Raw genomic sequence first — 17,824 nt, forward strand, 5'->3', positions numbered from 1 at the left:
CAGAGCGAGACTCCGTCTCAAAAAAAAAAAAAAAAAAAAAATCTATTATATTTCCATACAGATGTTATTTGAGCCTATTTTCACTACATGAAATTGTGTTCTTCATGAGACCAGAGACTGAAATCTCGCTCTGGTCTCAACACCAAAAAGGACTATGTATTTCTTCTTAAAGAAACAAAAATATTTGACACAAGAAAATAGAAAGACACTCTTGATCATAGGTTTACCTGATCACGGATCTTTAGGTCCAATGCTACTTCAGCCAACTGAAGGGAGAGTTCAGAAGGTAATATGGTATAAAGACCCAAGTACTTATCCTTCTGTTCTTCTGCCATTTTTTCAATGTTCTGTCGGTGATTTGTGGCTTCTGTTAGGAGAATCTGAAGAAAAGATCAAAATAAGAAATTTCTGGGAACCTTCTAAGGAGACTGTTATAGACAAGGCTGTACATTTTTCATCAACATATAATTAAGTGTGGAATTAGAGAAATATCTTAAAATAATACAACACTCTTCTTTTGTCTCTGAATATAAAGCATGTTCACTTTAGAAAACAAAGGAAAATCCCATGAAGTAATACTAAATATCTTCTATAGAACACATTTCTGAAATTTTTAAATTCAATATTCAATAAATATAAACAAGTATGTTCAATTAAAATCAGGGCAACTGTTTTTGAAATGAGGGGTAAAGAGAATGAGGAGATTTTTTTGTACCTGAAGTTCTTCAAGTTGAGCATCTATTTCTATTGTTGGATTCCCTAAATATTCTTTCGTTTCCTGAACCCAACATTTCACAGAATTGATCTGAGTCTCCACCATTTCTCGGTCCTTCAGCTCTTGCTTCACCAACTTTCCATTAGTCTTCACTTTCTCCTGCATGCTTCAGAAACATTACAGGGATAAAACAGAAGTGATGTGACGTGAAAGGAACCCCCTAATACTTGACAACATTTTATGCAATACATATACAGAAATGGGAAATCTAATATCTTTTTTGCAAGTAAAGACACTTCCTCAACACTGTCAAATAACACTTCAGTTCATGTATAAATGTCATATAAAGTGAATAATTTGTCCTTCAAAAATTGAGAGTTGACTGTCTCACATGCCACTGAATTGCAATTAATTTCCTATTTAACATAGCCTGGAGATTATTTCATTATTTACTTCCTCTTTGGAAATCTACTAAAATGGCACATTTAAAAGTAATGTATAACTGGAATATATATGGCTATCTATTAGAAAGTAGTTTTTAAAGAAAAAAAAATCAAGCTTTGGAAATTTCATAATTAATCATGTTAATAATGTCCAAATTTCAAGTCTTTATTTGAATTGATGTAAATTTGATAAGTATTAGGTTACACCCACATCACCTATAAGGGAAAGAGGTGAATGCAAGGACATGAATGAGGTAATATTTGTAAATGTAGAAATTAAATTATCTATGAATATTTTTTCGCTGGCCCAAGAAGTGAATCAGGCCTGGTTATATATCAACATTAACTTGCTCTTTCTACTAAATTCACTGCCAGTCAGTGGCTACTATTTACCTGGACTGTGGTGTCATCTTTGCTCCTACATCCCTGTCACCCCAGATAGCCAATGAGTTCTCAAGCTTTATCAAATATCTAAGTTCTGAATAGCTCTCAATTGTTTCCCTCTCATGCTTCATTTCTCTTGAATCACCCTTCCTCTCCCTGCATCACCCAAGGAGCTCCTTGAAAGTGACATGTTTCTTCCTTTCTTACACATCATTCCCCTGTTTGCAAAACTCAATGCCTAGCTCCAGGCTGCTCAGGCTTCTGCTTAAATTCTCCTTCTGAAGGGATGCCTTCTTTGACTCCTCTCCTCGACTGCTTGTCTCTGCTTTGGATTCCCTCAGCTCCCTTTTCACACTTGACTGAAAGGCTGCCTTAGTTGCCTATCTCTGCTGTTTGACTGTAAACAGCATGAAGATAGACACTGAGTCTGCATGGTTCGTCATCGTATCTCTAAGTACTATGAGATATGTATTTGTCAGACAAATGATTGAAGAGTCAAAGAAACCGAAAAGCAAGGGTGATGGGAAGAGATCCCCACATTTTTAAGGTGGTGTGAAGGAGCACCTTCATACTCATGTACCCTGTTTATCCCTTTGGGTCAAGGCCAAGTTTAGTAACAGAATAAAAGTAGGTGCTTAATTACTTCAGGCACCGATCTTGCATCGCGGTGATTTCCTGCATGAGTGGCGGCTCTCCCCCGGGGACTGGGGCGGCTCCATCCTGGACCATGCTGAGGGCTTGCTGCCGGAGCATGCCCAAGGCCGACTGCTGCTGCTCCAGCTCCAGAACGAACGTGTCATGGTATTCAAGAAGAGTTAAGAGTTCCGCTTTCGACGCCTTCTCTGCTGAACTTCCAGGTAACTTATCTTGCAGCTGATCAATCATTTCAGTGGCCTTTTTAACCTGATGACAAATGTACATACTATGAAGTTCAATAATAAGTAAACTGAAAAAAAAGGGTCATTCCCATAAAAGCCACACACTAGTGTATGAAGCCAATTAAAGATGATGGTATAAATTCCATATTTTAGGAAACTGGAACCTGAGCCACCTTCTTAACATGAAAGGAGATATCACCTCTGTACCTCTGGGTTTAAAGCTTTAATCTCAAAATAATATTAGGACAATCAGAAACTATACTTAATACAGAAAAAGCTTTTTTTTTTTTTAAACTAAGAAAACAAAATATCTTTCCAATATTTAAGGTAACATAAATGAATACCTTTAAATCATAAAGGAACACATGGCTTAAAACATTAAACCTTTAAAAGATGGAAAAAGTGGCCAGGCAGGCATGTGCTGGCTCATGCCTGTAATCCCAGCACTTTTGGAGGCTGAGACAGGCAGATCACCTGAAGTCAGGAGTTTGAGACCAGCCTGACCAACATGGCAAAACCCCATCTCTGCTACAAATACAAAAATTAATCGGGTGTGGTGGTAGGTGCCTGTAATCCCAGCTACTCAGGAGGCTGAGGCAGGAGAATTGCTTGACCCCAGGCAGCGGAGGTTGCAGTGAGCTGAGATCACACCACTGCACTCCAGCCTGGGCGACAGAGCAAGACTCCCAAAAGGAAAACGTTGAATATACATTTTTGGTAATGAGTTAAATTTCTGCTCATTTTCAGGTTTCATGGTAAAGAAAAAGTATCTCGTTCTTTTACAAGGCCAGTTAAGAAAGCAAATGGGGCCAAATGGGCTTGTTCTCCTTTCAAAATTTATTTGCTTGGTTTTTCTCACTGAAATAATTTGACTGTGACTTGAGACTAAACTGTACATTGCATTTTGTACTTTGTTTCATAACTTAGTTTTTATGTCATTGAAACAGAGATTTGAAAAAGCCTTTATTACTTTCAGAAGGCTGACTTCAAAAAGTGGCAAAATACCGTGTTTCAAAATACATTATAATTAGTGAAGAAAGAAAGGTGAGCCCATGGACAGTGGAAGCTACCTTGTTGTTAAAGTCCGTCCACTCATCCACTGCATCTTCCAGGATCTTCTCCTGGTCTTGGGCCACAGCTCGAAGGCGTGTCCAGCGCTGCCAGACGGTGGTCATTGACCTGCTCAGGGTGGCTTTGCTAGCATCATTTCCGGTTTTCTCCAGTTGTGAAGCTTTTTCCTCAAGGGCCACAATTTTCTCATGGAAAGAGTTAACCACTGACACTAAAGCCTAGAGTTGGGGGTGGAGGACGGAAGAGAGGAGACAAGGGAGAGATTAATTTTTTTTAAGTTCTATGGATCTTGGTAAAGCCCAAAATTACCTGCAAAAGGGAATGTTTCTACATATACGTTTATTCTCCTCTAGGTACTCTTTTATGTTTATTTTTTAAACAGAGTTAGTCTTAAAGCTTTTTAAAGAGGTGAGGTGAATATTATTTATGTATTAAAAACAAAAGTGTATTTTGCTACTTGAGATGACATTTTTTTTCATTTTTAAAAAGCAGCACAAATGTAAGTGAACCAAATTTAATATTTTAGTATGTTACTTTTTTCCTTATATTGCTCTGATAAAGGGAGACTCAGTTATTAATTTTTCAGTTTTATTTAATCTGTTATCAACAAAAAGTATTTACTGACATTTATTAAGTGCCATATCTTATCGGAAGCAAACTGCTCTGAACATCTTTTTAAAATCTTTGCTATGCATTTCCAATGGGAATCTTAAAAGGTAACAGCATTTAATAAACTTAAAACTTCTATAAAGTGTGGTTAAATGCATCCTTATCATATTGAAAAATTCCAGGTAGAAATGAAGATGTATTGATCATGTTGCAAAGACCCATTACACTTATAGAAAAAGGATTTAAAAAAAAAAAAAACAGCCCAAAACTCTGACCTTGTGCTCTGACAATTTTTCTTCCGCTTCAAGACTAGAAGACGTCTTCAACAAAGAAAACTCAGACAATTTCTTTTCTGTATCATTCATCAATTCAATAACCTCTTCCCTTGCTTTCTGGTAATCGTGCCATTGAGCTGTGCATCTTGAAAGAGTCCAACAGAAATTGATAAGTGACATGAAATCATGTATTTCTACATGAAGCTCTGGTGTCAGTATGTCTAATGATACTTGAGAGAAGAATGCATGTATGTGCTAATGTATGTCATTTGTGTATTACTACTTTCAGCGTGGAAATTCATTTCACTAAATATAAAACACAAAACATCCTGAAATACCTCTGCAAGAGATCCACTTGGGCACAAGAGTCCTGGCTCATCCTCTGGCTCCTGAGTTCCAGAGAAGCCATTTTCTGTTCTAGGTCTTCTTTGCCTGTTGGCTTGATGAGTGGGTCCAGGGTGGCTACCAGGCCACGGAGCTCCTCCAGGTTACTGTGGAACTGATCCTCTGTACTGAAAAATTCCACGTGGTTTTTGAGATTTTCCTCTGCACTCTCCACGTCTAGGCCATTGCCTGCCAGCTGCAACATTTCTTGGGCATCCTCAAGCCAGTCATTGGCCACTTGAAATACCTGATAATACCTTTGACACTGGCTATACATTTCAGTCAAGGTAGCCTGAAAAACAGCAGTTGCAAACATAATCAACTCTCCTTTGCAATGTATTTGCAGGAAAGAGTTTCATTCATTCATTTGTTTTCCAGTCCTCAGTCTCATGGGTGTATGTGGGTAAGTGCATTGATAAGCTAGGGGAATATTTTTGTGGTGCCATCCATCATTAGCCTTGATTTTTCCTTCTGCTATTCTTGTTATAATTGTATTATTGCCATTAAATTAAATAATAAGGGCAGAGATGTGATTGACATTTCTGTCAGTATCTTGACTAGTTCTGAATGTTCCCTCTCTAAGAAATAATATAATGCTTAGAAATATGTGGCCGACTGAATGTTTACCAAAGTGCAGTAATGTCTCCATTGGTTAGAAGTATAACAACACGGCCAAGCATGGTGGCTTATGACTGTAATCTCAGCACTTTGGGAGGCTGAAGGAGGCAGATCACTGGAGGCCAGGAGTTCGAGATCAGCCTGGCTAACATGGTGAAACCCTGTCTCTACTAAAAATACGAAAATTAGCTGAGTGTGGTGGCGCATGCCTTTAATCCCAGCTATTTGGGAGGGTGAGGCACAAGAATTGCTTGAACCTGAGAGGCAGAGGTTGCAGTGAGCTGAGATAGTTTCACTGCACTCCAGACTCTGTCTCTCAAAAAACAAATTAACAAACAAACATGGAAAGGAAAAAAAAGAAAAGAAAAAAGGAAAAAAAAAAAAAAGAAGTATAGCAACATCAAACTTCCAAACTGGCATTTACCAGACCACAGAGCCACAGAGGAATTTCTGGAAGTGAAATAGTAAGCTGTGAGTCTTTTATAGAGACTAAAATAGAAAAGTTGAAAAGTTTAAGTCTGGAAGGCCGGTCCATTCAACTCCAGAAGGAAAAGAAACACTCTAACCAGCCATCAATGACTGGACAAGATAAGCTGTGACTGTGCAAGCAAAGATGCATAGAAAAGGTAGAGAAAGTACCCGTAAGATGAGCACCAGTTAGGGAAAGAACAGGGACAGCGAAGCATAGAATCAGCGGAGGGAATAAGAAATGCCCCAGGAACCATGATCTTTAGTTATTTGGACGAAGATAATCAATAAGACAAGACGGCACAAGTAGAGACATCTTAATAGATTTAAGATTTTGGTTCAAAACTCACCAAAAGAAGCAAGTTTACCTGACAAATGTCCTTCAAGAATGAAAATTTCTGGTAACTTCTGTTCTTACTCTACATTCTAGATTCTATATCTCTATTTATACTAATAGGTCTAGAAAAATAGTTTAAAAAATTTTTTAAACAATAGCCTTGAATCAACATGAAAAGGTTAAAGTGAATTTTTAGGTTAAAGTTTTTAGTTTAAAAAGTCAGAATTTTACATGAAGAAGTTTATTATGATTTTATCCAATATTAACATTTTTACTATTGAAAGTGTTAACCTTAATCTTTGTGGAAAATAAAGTTAAATGAGAGCTAAGATTCATCTGAGGTTACTTCGTGTCAGACCTGATGCTAAGAAGATAAACCTAATAAAAGAATCATTAATATCTCTCTTCTACAAAAACAGACAGAGCCTCATAGGATGTCATTTGCCTGAGATCAAATAGCTACTATTAAAACTCAGATGTGCCCGCCTCCCAGGCTTTAGCTGCTGTATTATCCTGATGAAAGCTATCTTTTACCTAAAGGGTTGGTTGACATCTCCTAGAATCAGAGGGACTGAAGACAGACATGGAGAAAAGGAGCCAAGAAATTAAAGGAAGTAATCCTCTAGCCACTATTTTTCTCTTCTTATTTTATTTTATTTTATTTTTAGACAGAGTTTTGCTCTTGTTGCCTAGGCTGGAGTGCAATGGCATGATCTCGGCTCACTGCAACCTCTGCCTCCTGGCGATTCTCCTGCCTCAGCCTCCCAAGTAGGATTACAGTCATGCACCACCACACCCAGCTAATTTTTTTTTTTTTTTTTTTTTTGTATTTACTAGAGACAGGGTTTCACCATGTTGGTCAGACTGGTCTTGAACTCCTGACCTCAGGTGATCCACCTGCCTCAGCCTCCCAAAGTGCTGTGATTACAGGCGTGCACTACCACGCCTGGCCCTCTTCTTATTTTTAAATGCACAGAACTTGCAAGCCCCAGAGCAAGACGCAATTAGGCCAATCTGGGAAGTTTTGTACATGCTCCCATTTCTTTTTGTTATCCCTAAGTCAAGTAATTACGAGTATTCTAGTCTTTCTTCTGCTGTGCTATAGGGAAGCAAAGGACGGACAGCACTCATCCCCACAGAAGGGGTGAAGAGACGGTGCAACTAATGGGATACCCCACAAAAAAGTGGCTTATTAGCAAGGTCAGGGCTGCATTGTCTATCTGCCTCTCTCCATTTTGACTCTTCATCTAGCACTGACTTTAGAAATACCAGCCTTCACATTGTCTACAAAGGGCATCAGTAATTATTCATTGTTAATCAGTTGTACTATCAATGTACTAATATATAATATGAATTATGTTACTAATACCATTTATCATCTCTTTAAAGGTGAGAGATCACTGAGGCATCACTATTATAAGCAAAGTGAAGTCAAGATGGAAACCGCACAAAATGAATAGCATGCACATAAACAATTAAAATCACCTGGCCCAGCACGGTGGCTCCCACCTATAATCCCAGCACTTTGGGAGGCCAAGGCAGGCACATCACTTGATATCAGGAGTTTGAGACCAACCTGGCCAATATTATGAAACCCCATCTCTACTGCAAATACAAAAATTAGCTGGACGTGGTGGCAGGTGCCTGTAATCCCAGCTACTTGGGAGGCTGAAGCACAAGAATCACTTGAACCCAGGAGGCGGAGGTTGCAGTGAGCTGAGATCGCACCACTGCACTCCAGCCTGGGCGACACAGCAAGACTTCATCTCAATTAAAAAAAAAAAAAATTTAAATAACCATTTAAGTCACTGCTGAAGATGCTTCTGTGTAGTATTTAGAAAGAAATATTTAAAGAAGCAATTATAACCAAGCAAATGAATTTCTTGTACCTGTTTACAAATAAGCACAATGGCAAAAAGAGAAGTGAAGTCCTATTATACCTACCTGTCTGGTGCGTAAGGCTCCCTGAATGTCTCCATCCAGCTCTGAGAGCTCAGCGAGGCTGTGTTCTAAATCCGCAGAAATCAGCTCCTTGGCCTTTGTGAACTTCTCCTTTTCCTTGTGACTCAGCGCATTCATGATTCTCAAGCTGGACTGGACCTCTTCCTGATGAATTTGGATCTTTCTGATTTCCTCTTGGATGTCCTGCAGGTTGAGGTCTAGGTACACCGGCCCACTGAGTTCTGCCTTCACTCTCCTCAGCCAGTCCAGGGAGCGAGTCATCTCAGTCTGGAAGTCTATACTCTGCACCATTCGGCTCTCACATTCTGTCACCGTCTCACCAATGGCAGAAGTCAACAGTTTTAACTCCTCTTGCCAGGACTGGATCTGATGCCTGGCTTTCTCGTAAGCCAAGGGGTCAAGGTGTGGGGCAAGATCTTCGAGATGTATGGTTACTCGTTTCAGTAGAATCCCCGAGTCCTGGAGGCTTCCTCCCAGGGAGTGATACATTTTGAGCTTCTCCTCTGCAGGCAGCGTTTCCTCATTCACTTTGGACTGCTCTTGTTTTACAGACTTCAGTTGTCTCTCTAGCTGTTGGCACATCTTCTCGTGTTCTTGGTAAGCACTGGTGGTGTCTTCTAATAAGCTAACCCTCTGTTCTGTTTGTCGCTTCAGCCTGTGATATAAGGTGACAAGATACAGCATCTTGTCTGGCTGCCAAGGCTGACCTGTGCTGCGAAAACCTTCTTTTTTCTGGTTCAGTTCATCCACCGCCTCCCCAAGGCCCACCACCTCGTCCAGAATGGCTCTGCAACCATCTTGCAGAGTCACAGCCTCCTCAACGGCCAGGTCGGTGGGAACTTTGCTCATCCTCAGGAATTGGGCTTCAAGTTCACTCAGAGACTGGGTTGTCAACTCAATCAAGGAAGCATATTCCTTCCGAGCAAGAGTTGCTTCCTGGACTTTATAGAACTTGTCTTTAGCCAAGGCAACAATTACGTTAAATTGTTGGGGCAAAGTGTTTAGCTTTTCACTGAGGTAGGAATGATCAACTTCATTCAGCGATGGTAATATGGTCTGCCCAGTTCTCTGCAGCATAAGTAGAAGATTTTCATATTCTGGAGATTGTTCAAGAATGTGTTGGTATTTGGCCAGTTGTGTATGAAGCTCAGTACTCTCATTCATTAGGTTGATTTCAGGAAATGTAACAATATCTGCTTGTTTTAGCCAGTGGCAAGCTTTATCAAAATCTTCCTTAAAATGCTTCCTAGAAACCAAATTCTTCTCTAGTTCTTGTAACCGGTGACTGCACTTTTGTAAAACACTGTCATAGACACTCTGCAATTCCTGAAGCTTCCCCAGCACTTCACTCTTTTCCTGCTCTGTGACTCCTTTCATTAGTTCACGACCCTGGGCCCAAAGTCCAGTGACTTCATTTTGGTAAGTCTTGAGGCTGGCTTGTGCACTCTTACATGTTTTGACTTGTTTGCTCACATCATCTGGTAACAGACAGATGTGTTCACGGAACATTATCTTTCGCTCGTGTTGCTGAATTTGGCTGGTGGCCTGGAACACTGCCATGAGAAATTGGGTTTTCTCAGACAAGGCTTTGTTTAAGTACTTTCTTCGCTGGCCCACTAAGTCACTGAGACAATTCACATGGCTTTGTGCATCAGAGAGAGCCTTCTGAATGACCTGTCGCTCATTGAGACCAAGATCCGCCATGACCCTGTCTGCGTCCTTTATGAGCGATTTCAGGAGCATCTGCTTGGCCTCCAGTTCACTGCAGATGGCCAGGTGATCCATGAGAAGGTTCTGAGCCATATCTGGAGGAGGGCTCTGCTTAAGGGCCTCGGTGATGTTGGGTTGTTGCTCTTCTGCCCAATCCATTAGCTCCTGAAATCTGGACTGCACCACATTTAACTCCTCCAAGTTGGTGACTGACACTTGGATTTTCCTTTTAATGAGGTCCTCAAGCTGAAACCAACGTTGCTCTAAATGACTCGTCTGTTCTTTGACTAGCTCCTTGTCGTCTAAATTCAGATGCTCTATCATTTTCTGCTTTTGATCTTTCAGATCTTCAATAGCATACTTTCTCTCCTGCAATGCCAACGCTAACTTTTTCAAAGCTTCCAGGTGGACAGCTGTACTCTCCGCATCAGATCTGAAAATACATGGAAAGGTATAAGAGCAAATTAGCTGTAGTCAATATTGATGTTTGTTCATACTATGCTAAATTACACTTCACCATTTTCTTTTTGGAGACCGAGTTTTGCTCTTGTTTCCCAGACTGGAGTGCAATGCTGTGATCTCGGTTCACTGCAACCTCCGCCTCCCAGGTTCAAGCTATTCTCCTGCCTCAGCCTCCCAAGTAGCTGAGATTACAGGCATGCGCCACCACGGTTGGCTAATTTTATATTTTTCGTAGAGACAGGGTTTCACCATGTTGGTCAGGCTGGTCTCTAACTCCTGACCTCCACCTGCCTTGGCCTCCCAAAGTGCTGGGATTACAGGCATGAGCCACTACTTCCGGCTGACACTTCACCATTTTCTTTAAGTGGATCTTCTGAGGTTAGAATAAATGGGAGTAGTTCAATTCATGGTTTATTGACAGAAGTGCTATAATTATGGTATACAAGTCTCATCAGAAGTCAATATTAGAAGCTGAATCAAATCAAGTTGACTACTTCTTTCTGGCTGATAATGCCTTCCAATCAAATCAGAATATGCTTTTATCTTCCTCTGGCTCTTATCAACTGAGCAGAACCTATATGGTAACAAGATCTTTGGATGGTTTGTGTAATGTTAAACAGTGAGAAGCACTGATCTAGTGTACTCTAGAAAATGATACTGAAAGAAATTAATAAGTGATGCATGATTTGTGTGCTTTCTTTTGTGAAGAGGGTTCAACAAACAATAGAGTGCTAGGTAGTATGATCTGAAAGGTATAACCAACAGCTCTAATGGCTACTTGTGTACTTGGATATTTTTTGCTTATCATTAGAAATCTTTAGTAATCTTTAGTGTGAAATGTAAAGAATTGTCATCCCTTTGCTATGAAGCACACATAAAAAATACAATCTTACAGTCTTTTTTACTAAATGATCAGTTCTGAAGTATGAAAAGCAGAGTTGGGAGGCAGTATGAGAAGTTCTGTTTGGGACACAGTAAGTCTCAGGTGTGTGTGGGGCCTGCTGTAAGTCAGAAATATGAGTTGTTAATATTGACTGGACTAATCCCATAGACCAGTAAATTGTGAAGTATCAAAGAAAAGCAAACAGACCAGAAAATGGTATACCAACAAAAACCCCCAAAACCCCACCATGAGTTCATGATATCTAGAACAATGTTTGCAGTTTTCATTGCTGTAAACTAGTAAATCGGTGCAGAAGAAGTGTAGATTTTAGCAATTATAGTGATCAAAAGTATGGAATGGTTTACATAATGACCCAGTATGTGTGTGTGTATTCTTATTTTTCAAACAAGAAAGCTAAGAGGGGTTCAATCACTAGAAAATCACAAAAGACACACATTAACTGAATTTGGATTGCTCACTAATTTCTAGACTCATATAAGAAAAAAACCTGACTGAATTACACAGAATGCATTCATTACCTTATAGACGTGATAAGAAACCTAGGGAGCATATAGGTTCAAGAAGGATTCATTTAATGATTTCATAGATGATATCCCATAACTTGTAATTAAACAAAATTAGAAATATTTTTAGAATATTCTTTGAGGTCACAGAGAAAATGGTACCATTTTCCAACATTTCTCTTTTACCCACTGGTTAAATTAATATCGAGCTAGGAAAACCATGACTCTATATCCAGGTGAAAACATTAGGTTCATAATGATGTTTTACTTACCAATATTAATAATAATAAACAATAGATGATATACCTAAGACATTTTATTTTATTTTTTTGAGACAGGGTCTTGCTCTGTCACCCAGGCTGGAGTACGGTGGTGCAATCTTGGCTCACTGCAGCCTCCTCCTCCCAGGTTCAAGTGATTCTCCTGTCTCAGCCTCCCAAGTAGCTGGGATTACAGGCATGCACCACCACACCCAGCTAATTTTTGTATTTTTAGTAAAGATGAGGTTTCACCATGTTGTCCAGGCTGGTTTAGAACTCCTGACCTCAACTAATCCACCCGCCTTGGCCTCCTAAAGTGCTGGGATTACAGGCATAAGCCACTGCATCTGGGCACATTTTACATTTTTATAGATATTAGGAAATGTCTGGCTTAGCATTTTGGTGACCTATGGGGGAATTTTTGTTACCTGGCCAAATTATCCCATTCTGTAGTAAATTTTTCCAGGAACACTTCAACGACATTCATACAGTCATGGTAATCTCTTGTTCTCTGAAGATCCTCTTCCCTTTGCAAGCACAGGTTATTAGACTGACGGCACAAATCGAGCCACTGATCATTTAAATGATTTATTTCCTTGTGTTCAGGCGACTCCTCCTTCTTTGTTAACTTATTCACCTTTTCTATTATGGTGTTCACGGATGCCTGTTTGCTCTGTAGTTTCTTAACAAAATCCTAAAGGATAACAGCAACAAAAAATATGTAATGTGTTAAGAAATCCCCAAATAAATATAGAGAGCAATACAGACATAAGACCTTTGAACACTCTAAGTTCCTTAATACGAAAAAACTGAAGAATGTATAAGTCATGGGAAACAAAGAGAAAATCTAAAAATCACCATACCTCTTTATGAACGTTAATTCCCATGTGTGCAAGATTCAGGGTAGCTGTGGTATATTCTTTTATGGTACTATTTCCAGAGGCATAAAGAAAAACTAACACATGTGAAACATTACGGTCACTATTGAAAAAAGTCATTATCTTACCTTGAAGTGCGACCTTCATTTTCTAAGAATTTTTAAAGCATTCATGTTTTTCAAAATTTATTCTTAAACTAAGAGTGCTTTTATTCTCAAGATATCAGGACATTAGGACATTTCCTAGGTCTGCTAAATCCTGGGTCTGTCAAGTTCTGAATCTGTTCAGTAAACATTATGAACCTGTTCCCTTAACTAAATATCCTGTGACTAACAATGCCTAACTTTCTGGGAACGCAGCCCAGCAGATCTCAGCCTCATTTTACTCAGCCCCTCTTCAAGATGGAGTCGCTCTGGTTTGAACGCCTCTGACAGAAACCTTCCAAATGTAAGAGACAAGGCAAAGTAGCTTGGGTCACCAGGGGCAGTGGTGCTATGTACAAAGTTGGGGAAGGCTGGAGTACATTCGCCAACTGGAAAGGCAATGGTTTGGATTCATCTACTCCTTGCATACACAGCAAAAAGAAATCTCTAACGCACCATCTCTGCCAGCCCAACATGTGGCCAGAGGATCATTTCTTTGGATAGTGATTCCTCCGAGGGGTTGGTTCATGGACTTCCATACTCTCCCACTGCTCACTCCCATTTCCATTTACTTCCACTACCCAAAAAAAATCTCTCAAATCCCCGGACTGATAGATGAAATTCTGTCCTTAAAGCTAGGTTCAATCACAGTTAAAATGTTAATAAAACAACAGTATCATCTTGAATGTTTTAAGTATGTGTATATCTAAAACAAATACAGCAAAATATTAGCATTGTTTATTATCTCTGAATGGTAGTAGCATAAGTAATTTAAATTTGCTTAAGACATTTCTGTATTTACTAAGCCTTTTATAATAAAACTTTTCTTATAAAATACATTTAAAAAATTAAATTTCTAGGATGGTTCACAAATTTTTTTAAAAGTTCGTGCTTTTGAGAAAAAAAATAAATGTTATTATCCCTATCCCTATTCTCTTTTTTTTCTGCACTTGCAAACAGCACTTCAGTAGACAGTATATTATTATTGACTCATAATCACGGAGAAAAAAAATCTTAAAGTTTGTTAAAAATCTTACACAACTTCCAATCAAGTTAATACACTTCTAATTTTCTTTTTTCTTTCTTTCTCTCTCTCTTTTCTTTTCTTTTTTTTTGAGACAGAGTCTCACTCTGTGGCCCAGGCTGGCTCACTGCAACCTCCACCTCCCAAGTTCAAATGATTCTCGTGCCTCAGCCTCTCAAGTAGCTGGGATTATAGGCATGTGCCACACAAGGCTAATTTTTGTATTTTTAGTAGAGATGGGGTCTCACCATGCTGGCCAGCCTGGTCTCAAACTCCTGGCCTCAAGTGATCTGCCCACCTCAGCTTCCAAAAGTGCTGGGATTATAGGCATGAGCCACCACACCTGGCCACAATTTTCTGTGTATTGTAAATTATTTAAATTATATATAAATATGTAATACAAACTGCATTTATATTATCCTTTAAATGAATTACATATAGCTGAAATATATAATTAATGAATTGATAAGCTTACAGTCCTACAGCTTTAGCATAATATGGTGATGAAAATCTAAAAAGTAATAATGTTCCTTGTTTGTTTAGTCAGAGTCTTCTGACTAAGCAGTCTACTCTGTAGACTAAATCACATCTGCTTTTTACAGGAACAATGTAGAGAATGAATGTCTTCTGGTGCAAGTGGCCATCTGAAGCTTCAGTAATATATTTGAATGTTTACTTTATAATCTGTTTTCCCTGGCACCAAATGAAATTTGTTCAGATTTGCTATTCCTTAAAGCAGTGGTCCCCAAACTTTTTGGCACCTGGCATGGGTTTTGTGGAAGACAATTTTTCCATGAACGGGGCTGGAGGGGGATGGTTTCAGGATGAAGCTATTCCACCTCGAATCATCAGATGTTAGTTAGATTATCATATGGAGCATGCAACCTAGATCCCTTGCCTGTGCAATTCACAGTAGGGTTTGCACTATGAGACTCTGATGCGGCCTCTGATCTGACAGGAGATGGAGCTAAGGCAGTAATGCTTGCTCACCTCCCACTGTGTGGCCAGGTTCCTAACAGGACATGGACTGGTACTGGTCCATAATCTGGGGGTTGGGGACCCCTGCCTTAAAGAGTTGTATTAATGTCTAAGGATTGACAAACACTCAGGCATATTGAAGTGAATACACTGAACACATTTCAAGTTTTCTATTCTGTTGGCCTCTTTTATCTCCCCTGGGGACAAATTAATACCCACCTTAACTTGTGAAACCATGTTCTGCGCAATACTCAGCTCCAGCTCAGAGTGCCTCCTCCTCATGTTCTGCAGTTGCTGATCAGCATCTTGCAGGTAAATCCAGAGCTCCGCCTTCAGGTGCTTGATTTCTTCCCATCCCTGAGTTAAGTTCTGGGCCTGGACGAGCCTTTGTTCAATCTTGAGAAAACGCAGGCATAAAAGTTAGCAACCATACATGGAAACATTTATGGTTAATGAATCAGAGATGGAACTCTCCAGCTGGCTTGTGCACTCATTTGACACACACATACACACACAAACACACACAGGCAAATACATAAATTTAAAAAGTACTTCTTTATTTGCTTCAGGGAAAGCAGATTTCCTTTTTTATTGAGGGTTTCTAAAGGCTTTAAATGTCTATGAGTTATGTTATTCGGTTTTAATCAGTGTTGTGAAATTCTAGTAAGTTGGTTTTTTTTTGAGATGGAGTTTCGCTCTTGTTGCCCAGGCAGGAGTGCAATGGCACATTCTCAGCTCACCGCTACTTCTGCCTCCCGGGTTCAAGTGATTTTCCTGCTTCAGCCTCCCGAGTAGCTGGGATTACAGGCATGCGCTATCACACCCAGCTAATTTTGTATTTTTAGTAGAGACAGGGTTTCTCTGCATTGGTCAGGCTGGTCTTGAACTCCCGACTTCAGGTAATACACCCGTCTTGGACTCCCAAAGTGCTGGGATTACAGGCATGAGTCACCGTGCCTGGCGAAACTCTAATAAGTTTTATCAATTTATTAGGTCTAAGGCTGCTCTAATGGTTTTTCTCATTGGGCACTTCAGTAGATTCATCTGACTGACTCATGAATTTGGTGTTAAGGTTAACCAGAAAATACTTCTGTTGTCCTCTATTGTACATTTGTTCATCCTTCTTACAACATGCTGAATTATTAATGTTTTGGATATGTCTTTAGATCTGCTTCACTGATTTTTGAAGCTGTGTAATTTGTTTCAATAAATCATTTCTGTAAAAAATAAATGGGTTTTATTGCCTGGGCATGGTGGTTCATGTCTGTAATCCTAGCACTTTGGGAGGCCAAGGCAGGTGGATTGCCTGAGCTCAGGAATTCGAGACTCACCTGGGCAACATAGTGAAACCGTTTCTCTACTGAAATACCAAAAGTAGCCAGGCGTGGTGGTGAGTGCCTGTAGTCCCAGCTACTCGGGAGGCTGAGGCTTGAGAATTGCTTGAACCCAGGAGGTGGAGGTTGCAGTGAGCCGAAATTGCACCACTGCACTCCAACCTGGGAAACAGAGTGAGACTCTTTCTCCAAAATAAAATAAAATAAAATAAAATAAAATAAAATAAAATAAAATAAAATAGTTACATCATCTTTTGTAAGGATTTAAAAACAGATGTGTTTTGATAATATTAGAGAGAAAAACCTTATTATTTTGACTTTTTTTTCCTATGAATCATTTTACTATTCTGTGAATATTTAATAAATTAAATACCAAAACTAAGTCTTATTTTTCTTTTAAACTCAAATGTGGACCAGGCGTGGTGGCTCACGCCTGTAATCCCAGCACTTTGGTAGGCCAAGGAGGGACGACTGCTTGAGCCCAGGAGTTTGAGACCAGCCTGGGCAACATAGCGAAGCTGTGTCTCTACAAAAAGTATAAAAATTAGCTGGGTGTGGTGGTGCATGACTATAGTCCCAGCTACTTGGGAGGTGGAGATGGGAGGATCACCTGAGCCAAGGATGTTGAGGCTCCAGTCAGTGATGATAGCGCCACTGCATTCCGGACTGGTTGGCAGAGTGTCTCAAAACAGACAAACAAACCCAAATGTGTTTCATGGAAGAGTTTAAGGCTGCAGTGGCAACAGCAGGGAATACACGGCTCCAGTGCTGCCATCTATCTGTGTAGACCAGTACTGCTACTCATCACAGCCCAGATAGTTTCAAAACCCTTCTGAACACCACACTTTACCAATGAACTAGAAGGATTGTGACAGATGGCATGCTCTTTGGCATCCTTGATAAAATAAAGAAAGGGTCAAGAGCCCCTTTCATATTAAGTATTGCCTAAAGAAAAAGATGGAAAAGGAGAAAACAACAAAAAAAGGTGTGGCAAAATAGGAAAAGAGAGAGAATGGTCATTAAGGAGGAGAAAAAAAGAAAGGTTCTAATGGGACTAAGTGATTCAGTCTCAATCTGATGTCATCAATGTCAGGATGTGCTTAATTTTCTATGACTTAACTGAAATTCAAATATCTATTTATTATAATGACTGTAGAACCATTATATACAGCAAGAACAACCCAAGAGCTATTTTCTTTCAATATCACATGAAATATTCAAGCAAGAGAATATAATAAAACAAATTCAATGTGATTTTTCATTTTCTTACCATTTGCTCTGTTTGTTGAATGTCTTTTGCTGTGGTTTTCACCGAAGCATTTGACAGGTCACACATGGAGCAAAGGAGATCTAGGTAGGTCCTTGCCTGCTCTTGCAAAGCTCTGAAGTGTTTGACCTGGAAAAGGCAAGCGTCAGAGTGAAAGAGATACATCAGCTATTTAGATAGCAAATACTTATATCATTTGTAATATCCTGTTAACACT

The 17,824-nt window shown here is 39.5% G+C and overlaps 1 protein-coding gene across 1 annotated transcript in view; it reads right to left on the minus strand.

The window, feature by feature from the left end:
* SYNE1 (spectrin repeat containing nuclear envelope protein 1) overlaps positions 1-17,824 on the minus strand; it is a 524,167-nt gene that overhangs the window by 199,381 nt on the left and 306,962 nt on the right. Inside the window, exons 73-82 of the mRNA XM_026454397.1 lie at positions 17,611-17,736; positions 15,226-15,402; positions 12,412-12,677; positions 8,127-10,287; positions 4,714-5,051; positions 4,376-4,520; positions 3,491-3,709; positions 2,186-2,445; positions 716-881; positions 228-380 (exon numbers count right to left, since the gene is read on the minus strand). Of these exons, the coding sequence (XP_026310182.1) occupies positions 228-380; positions 716-881; positions 2,186-2,445; positions 3,491-3,709; positions 4,376-4,520; positions 4,714-5,051; positions 8,127-10,287; positions 12,412-12,677; positions 15,226-15,402; positions 17,611-17,736 (4,011 nt within the window). The remainder of the gene's footprint in view (positions 1-227; positions 381-715; positions 882-2,185; positions 2,446-3,490; positions 3,710-4,375; positions 4,521-4,713; positions 5,052-8,126; positions 10,288-12,411; positions 12,678-15,225; positions 15,403-17,610; positions 17,737-17,824) is intronic.

The sequence above is a fragment of the Piliocolobus tephrosceles genome, chromosome 5, assembly GCF_002776525.5.
Source record: "Piliocolobus tephrosceles isolate RC106 chromosome 5, ASM277652v3, whole genome shotgun sequence".
Taxonomy (NCBI): Eukaryota; Metazoa; Chordata; class Mammalia; order Primates; family Cercopithecidae; genus Piliocolobus; species Piliocolobus tephrosceles.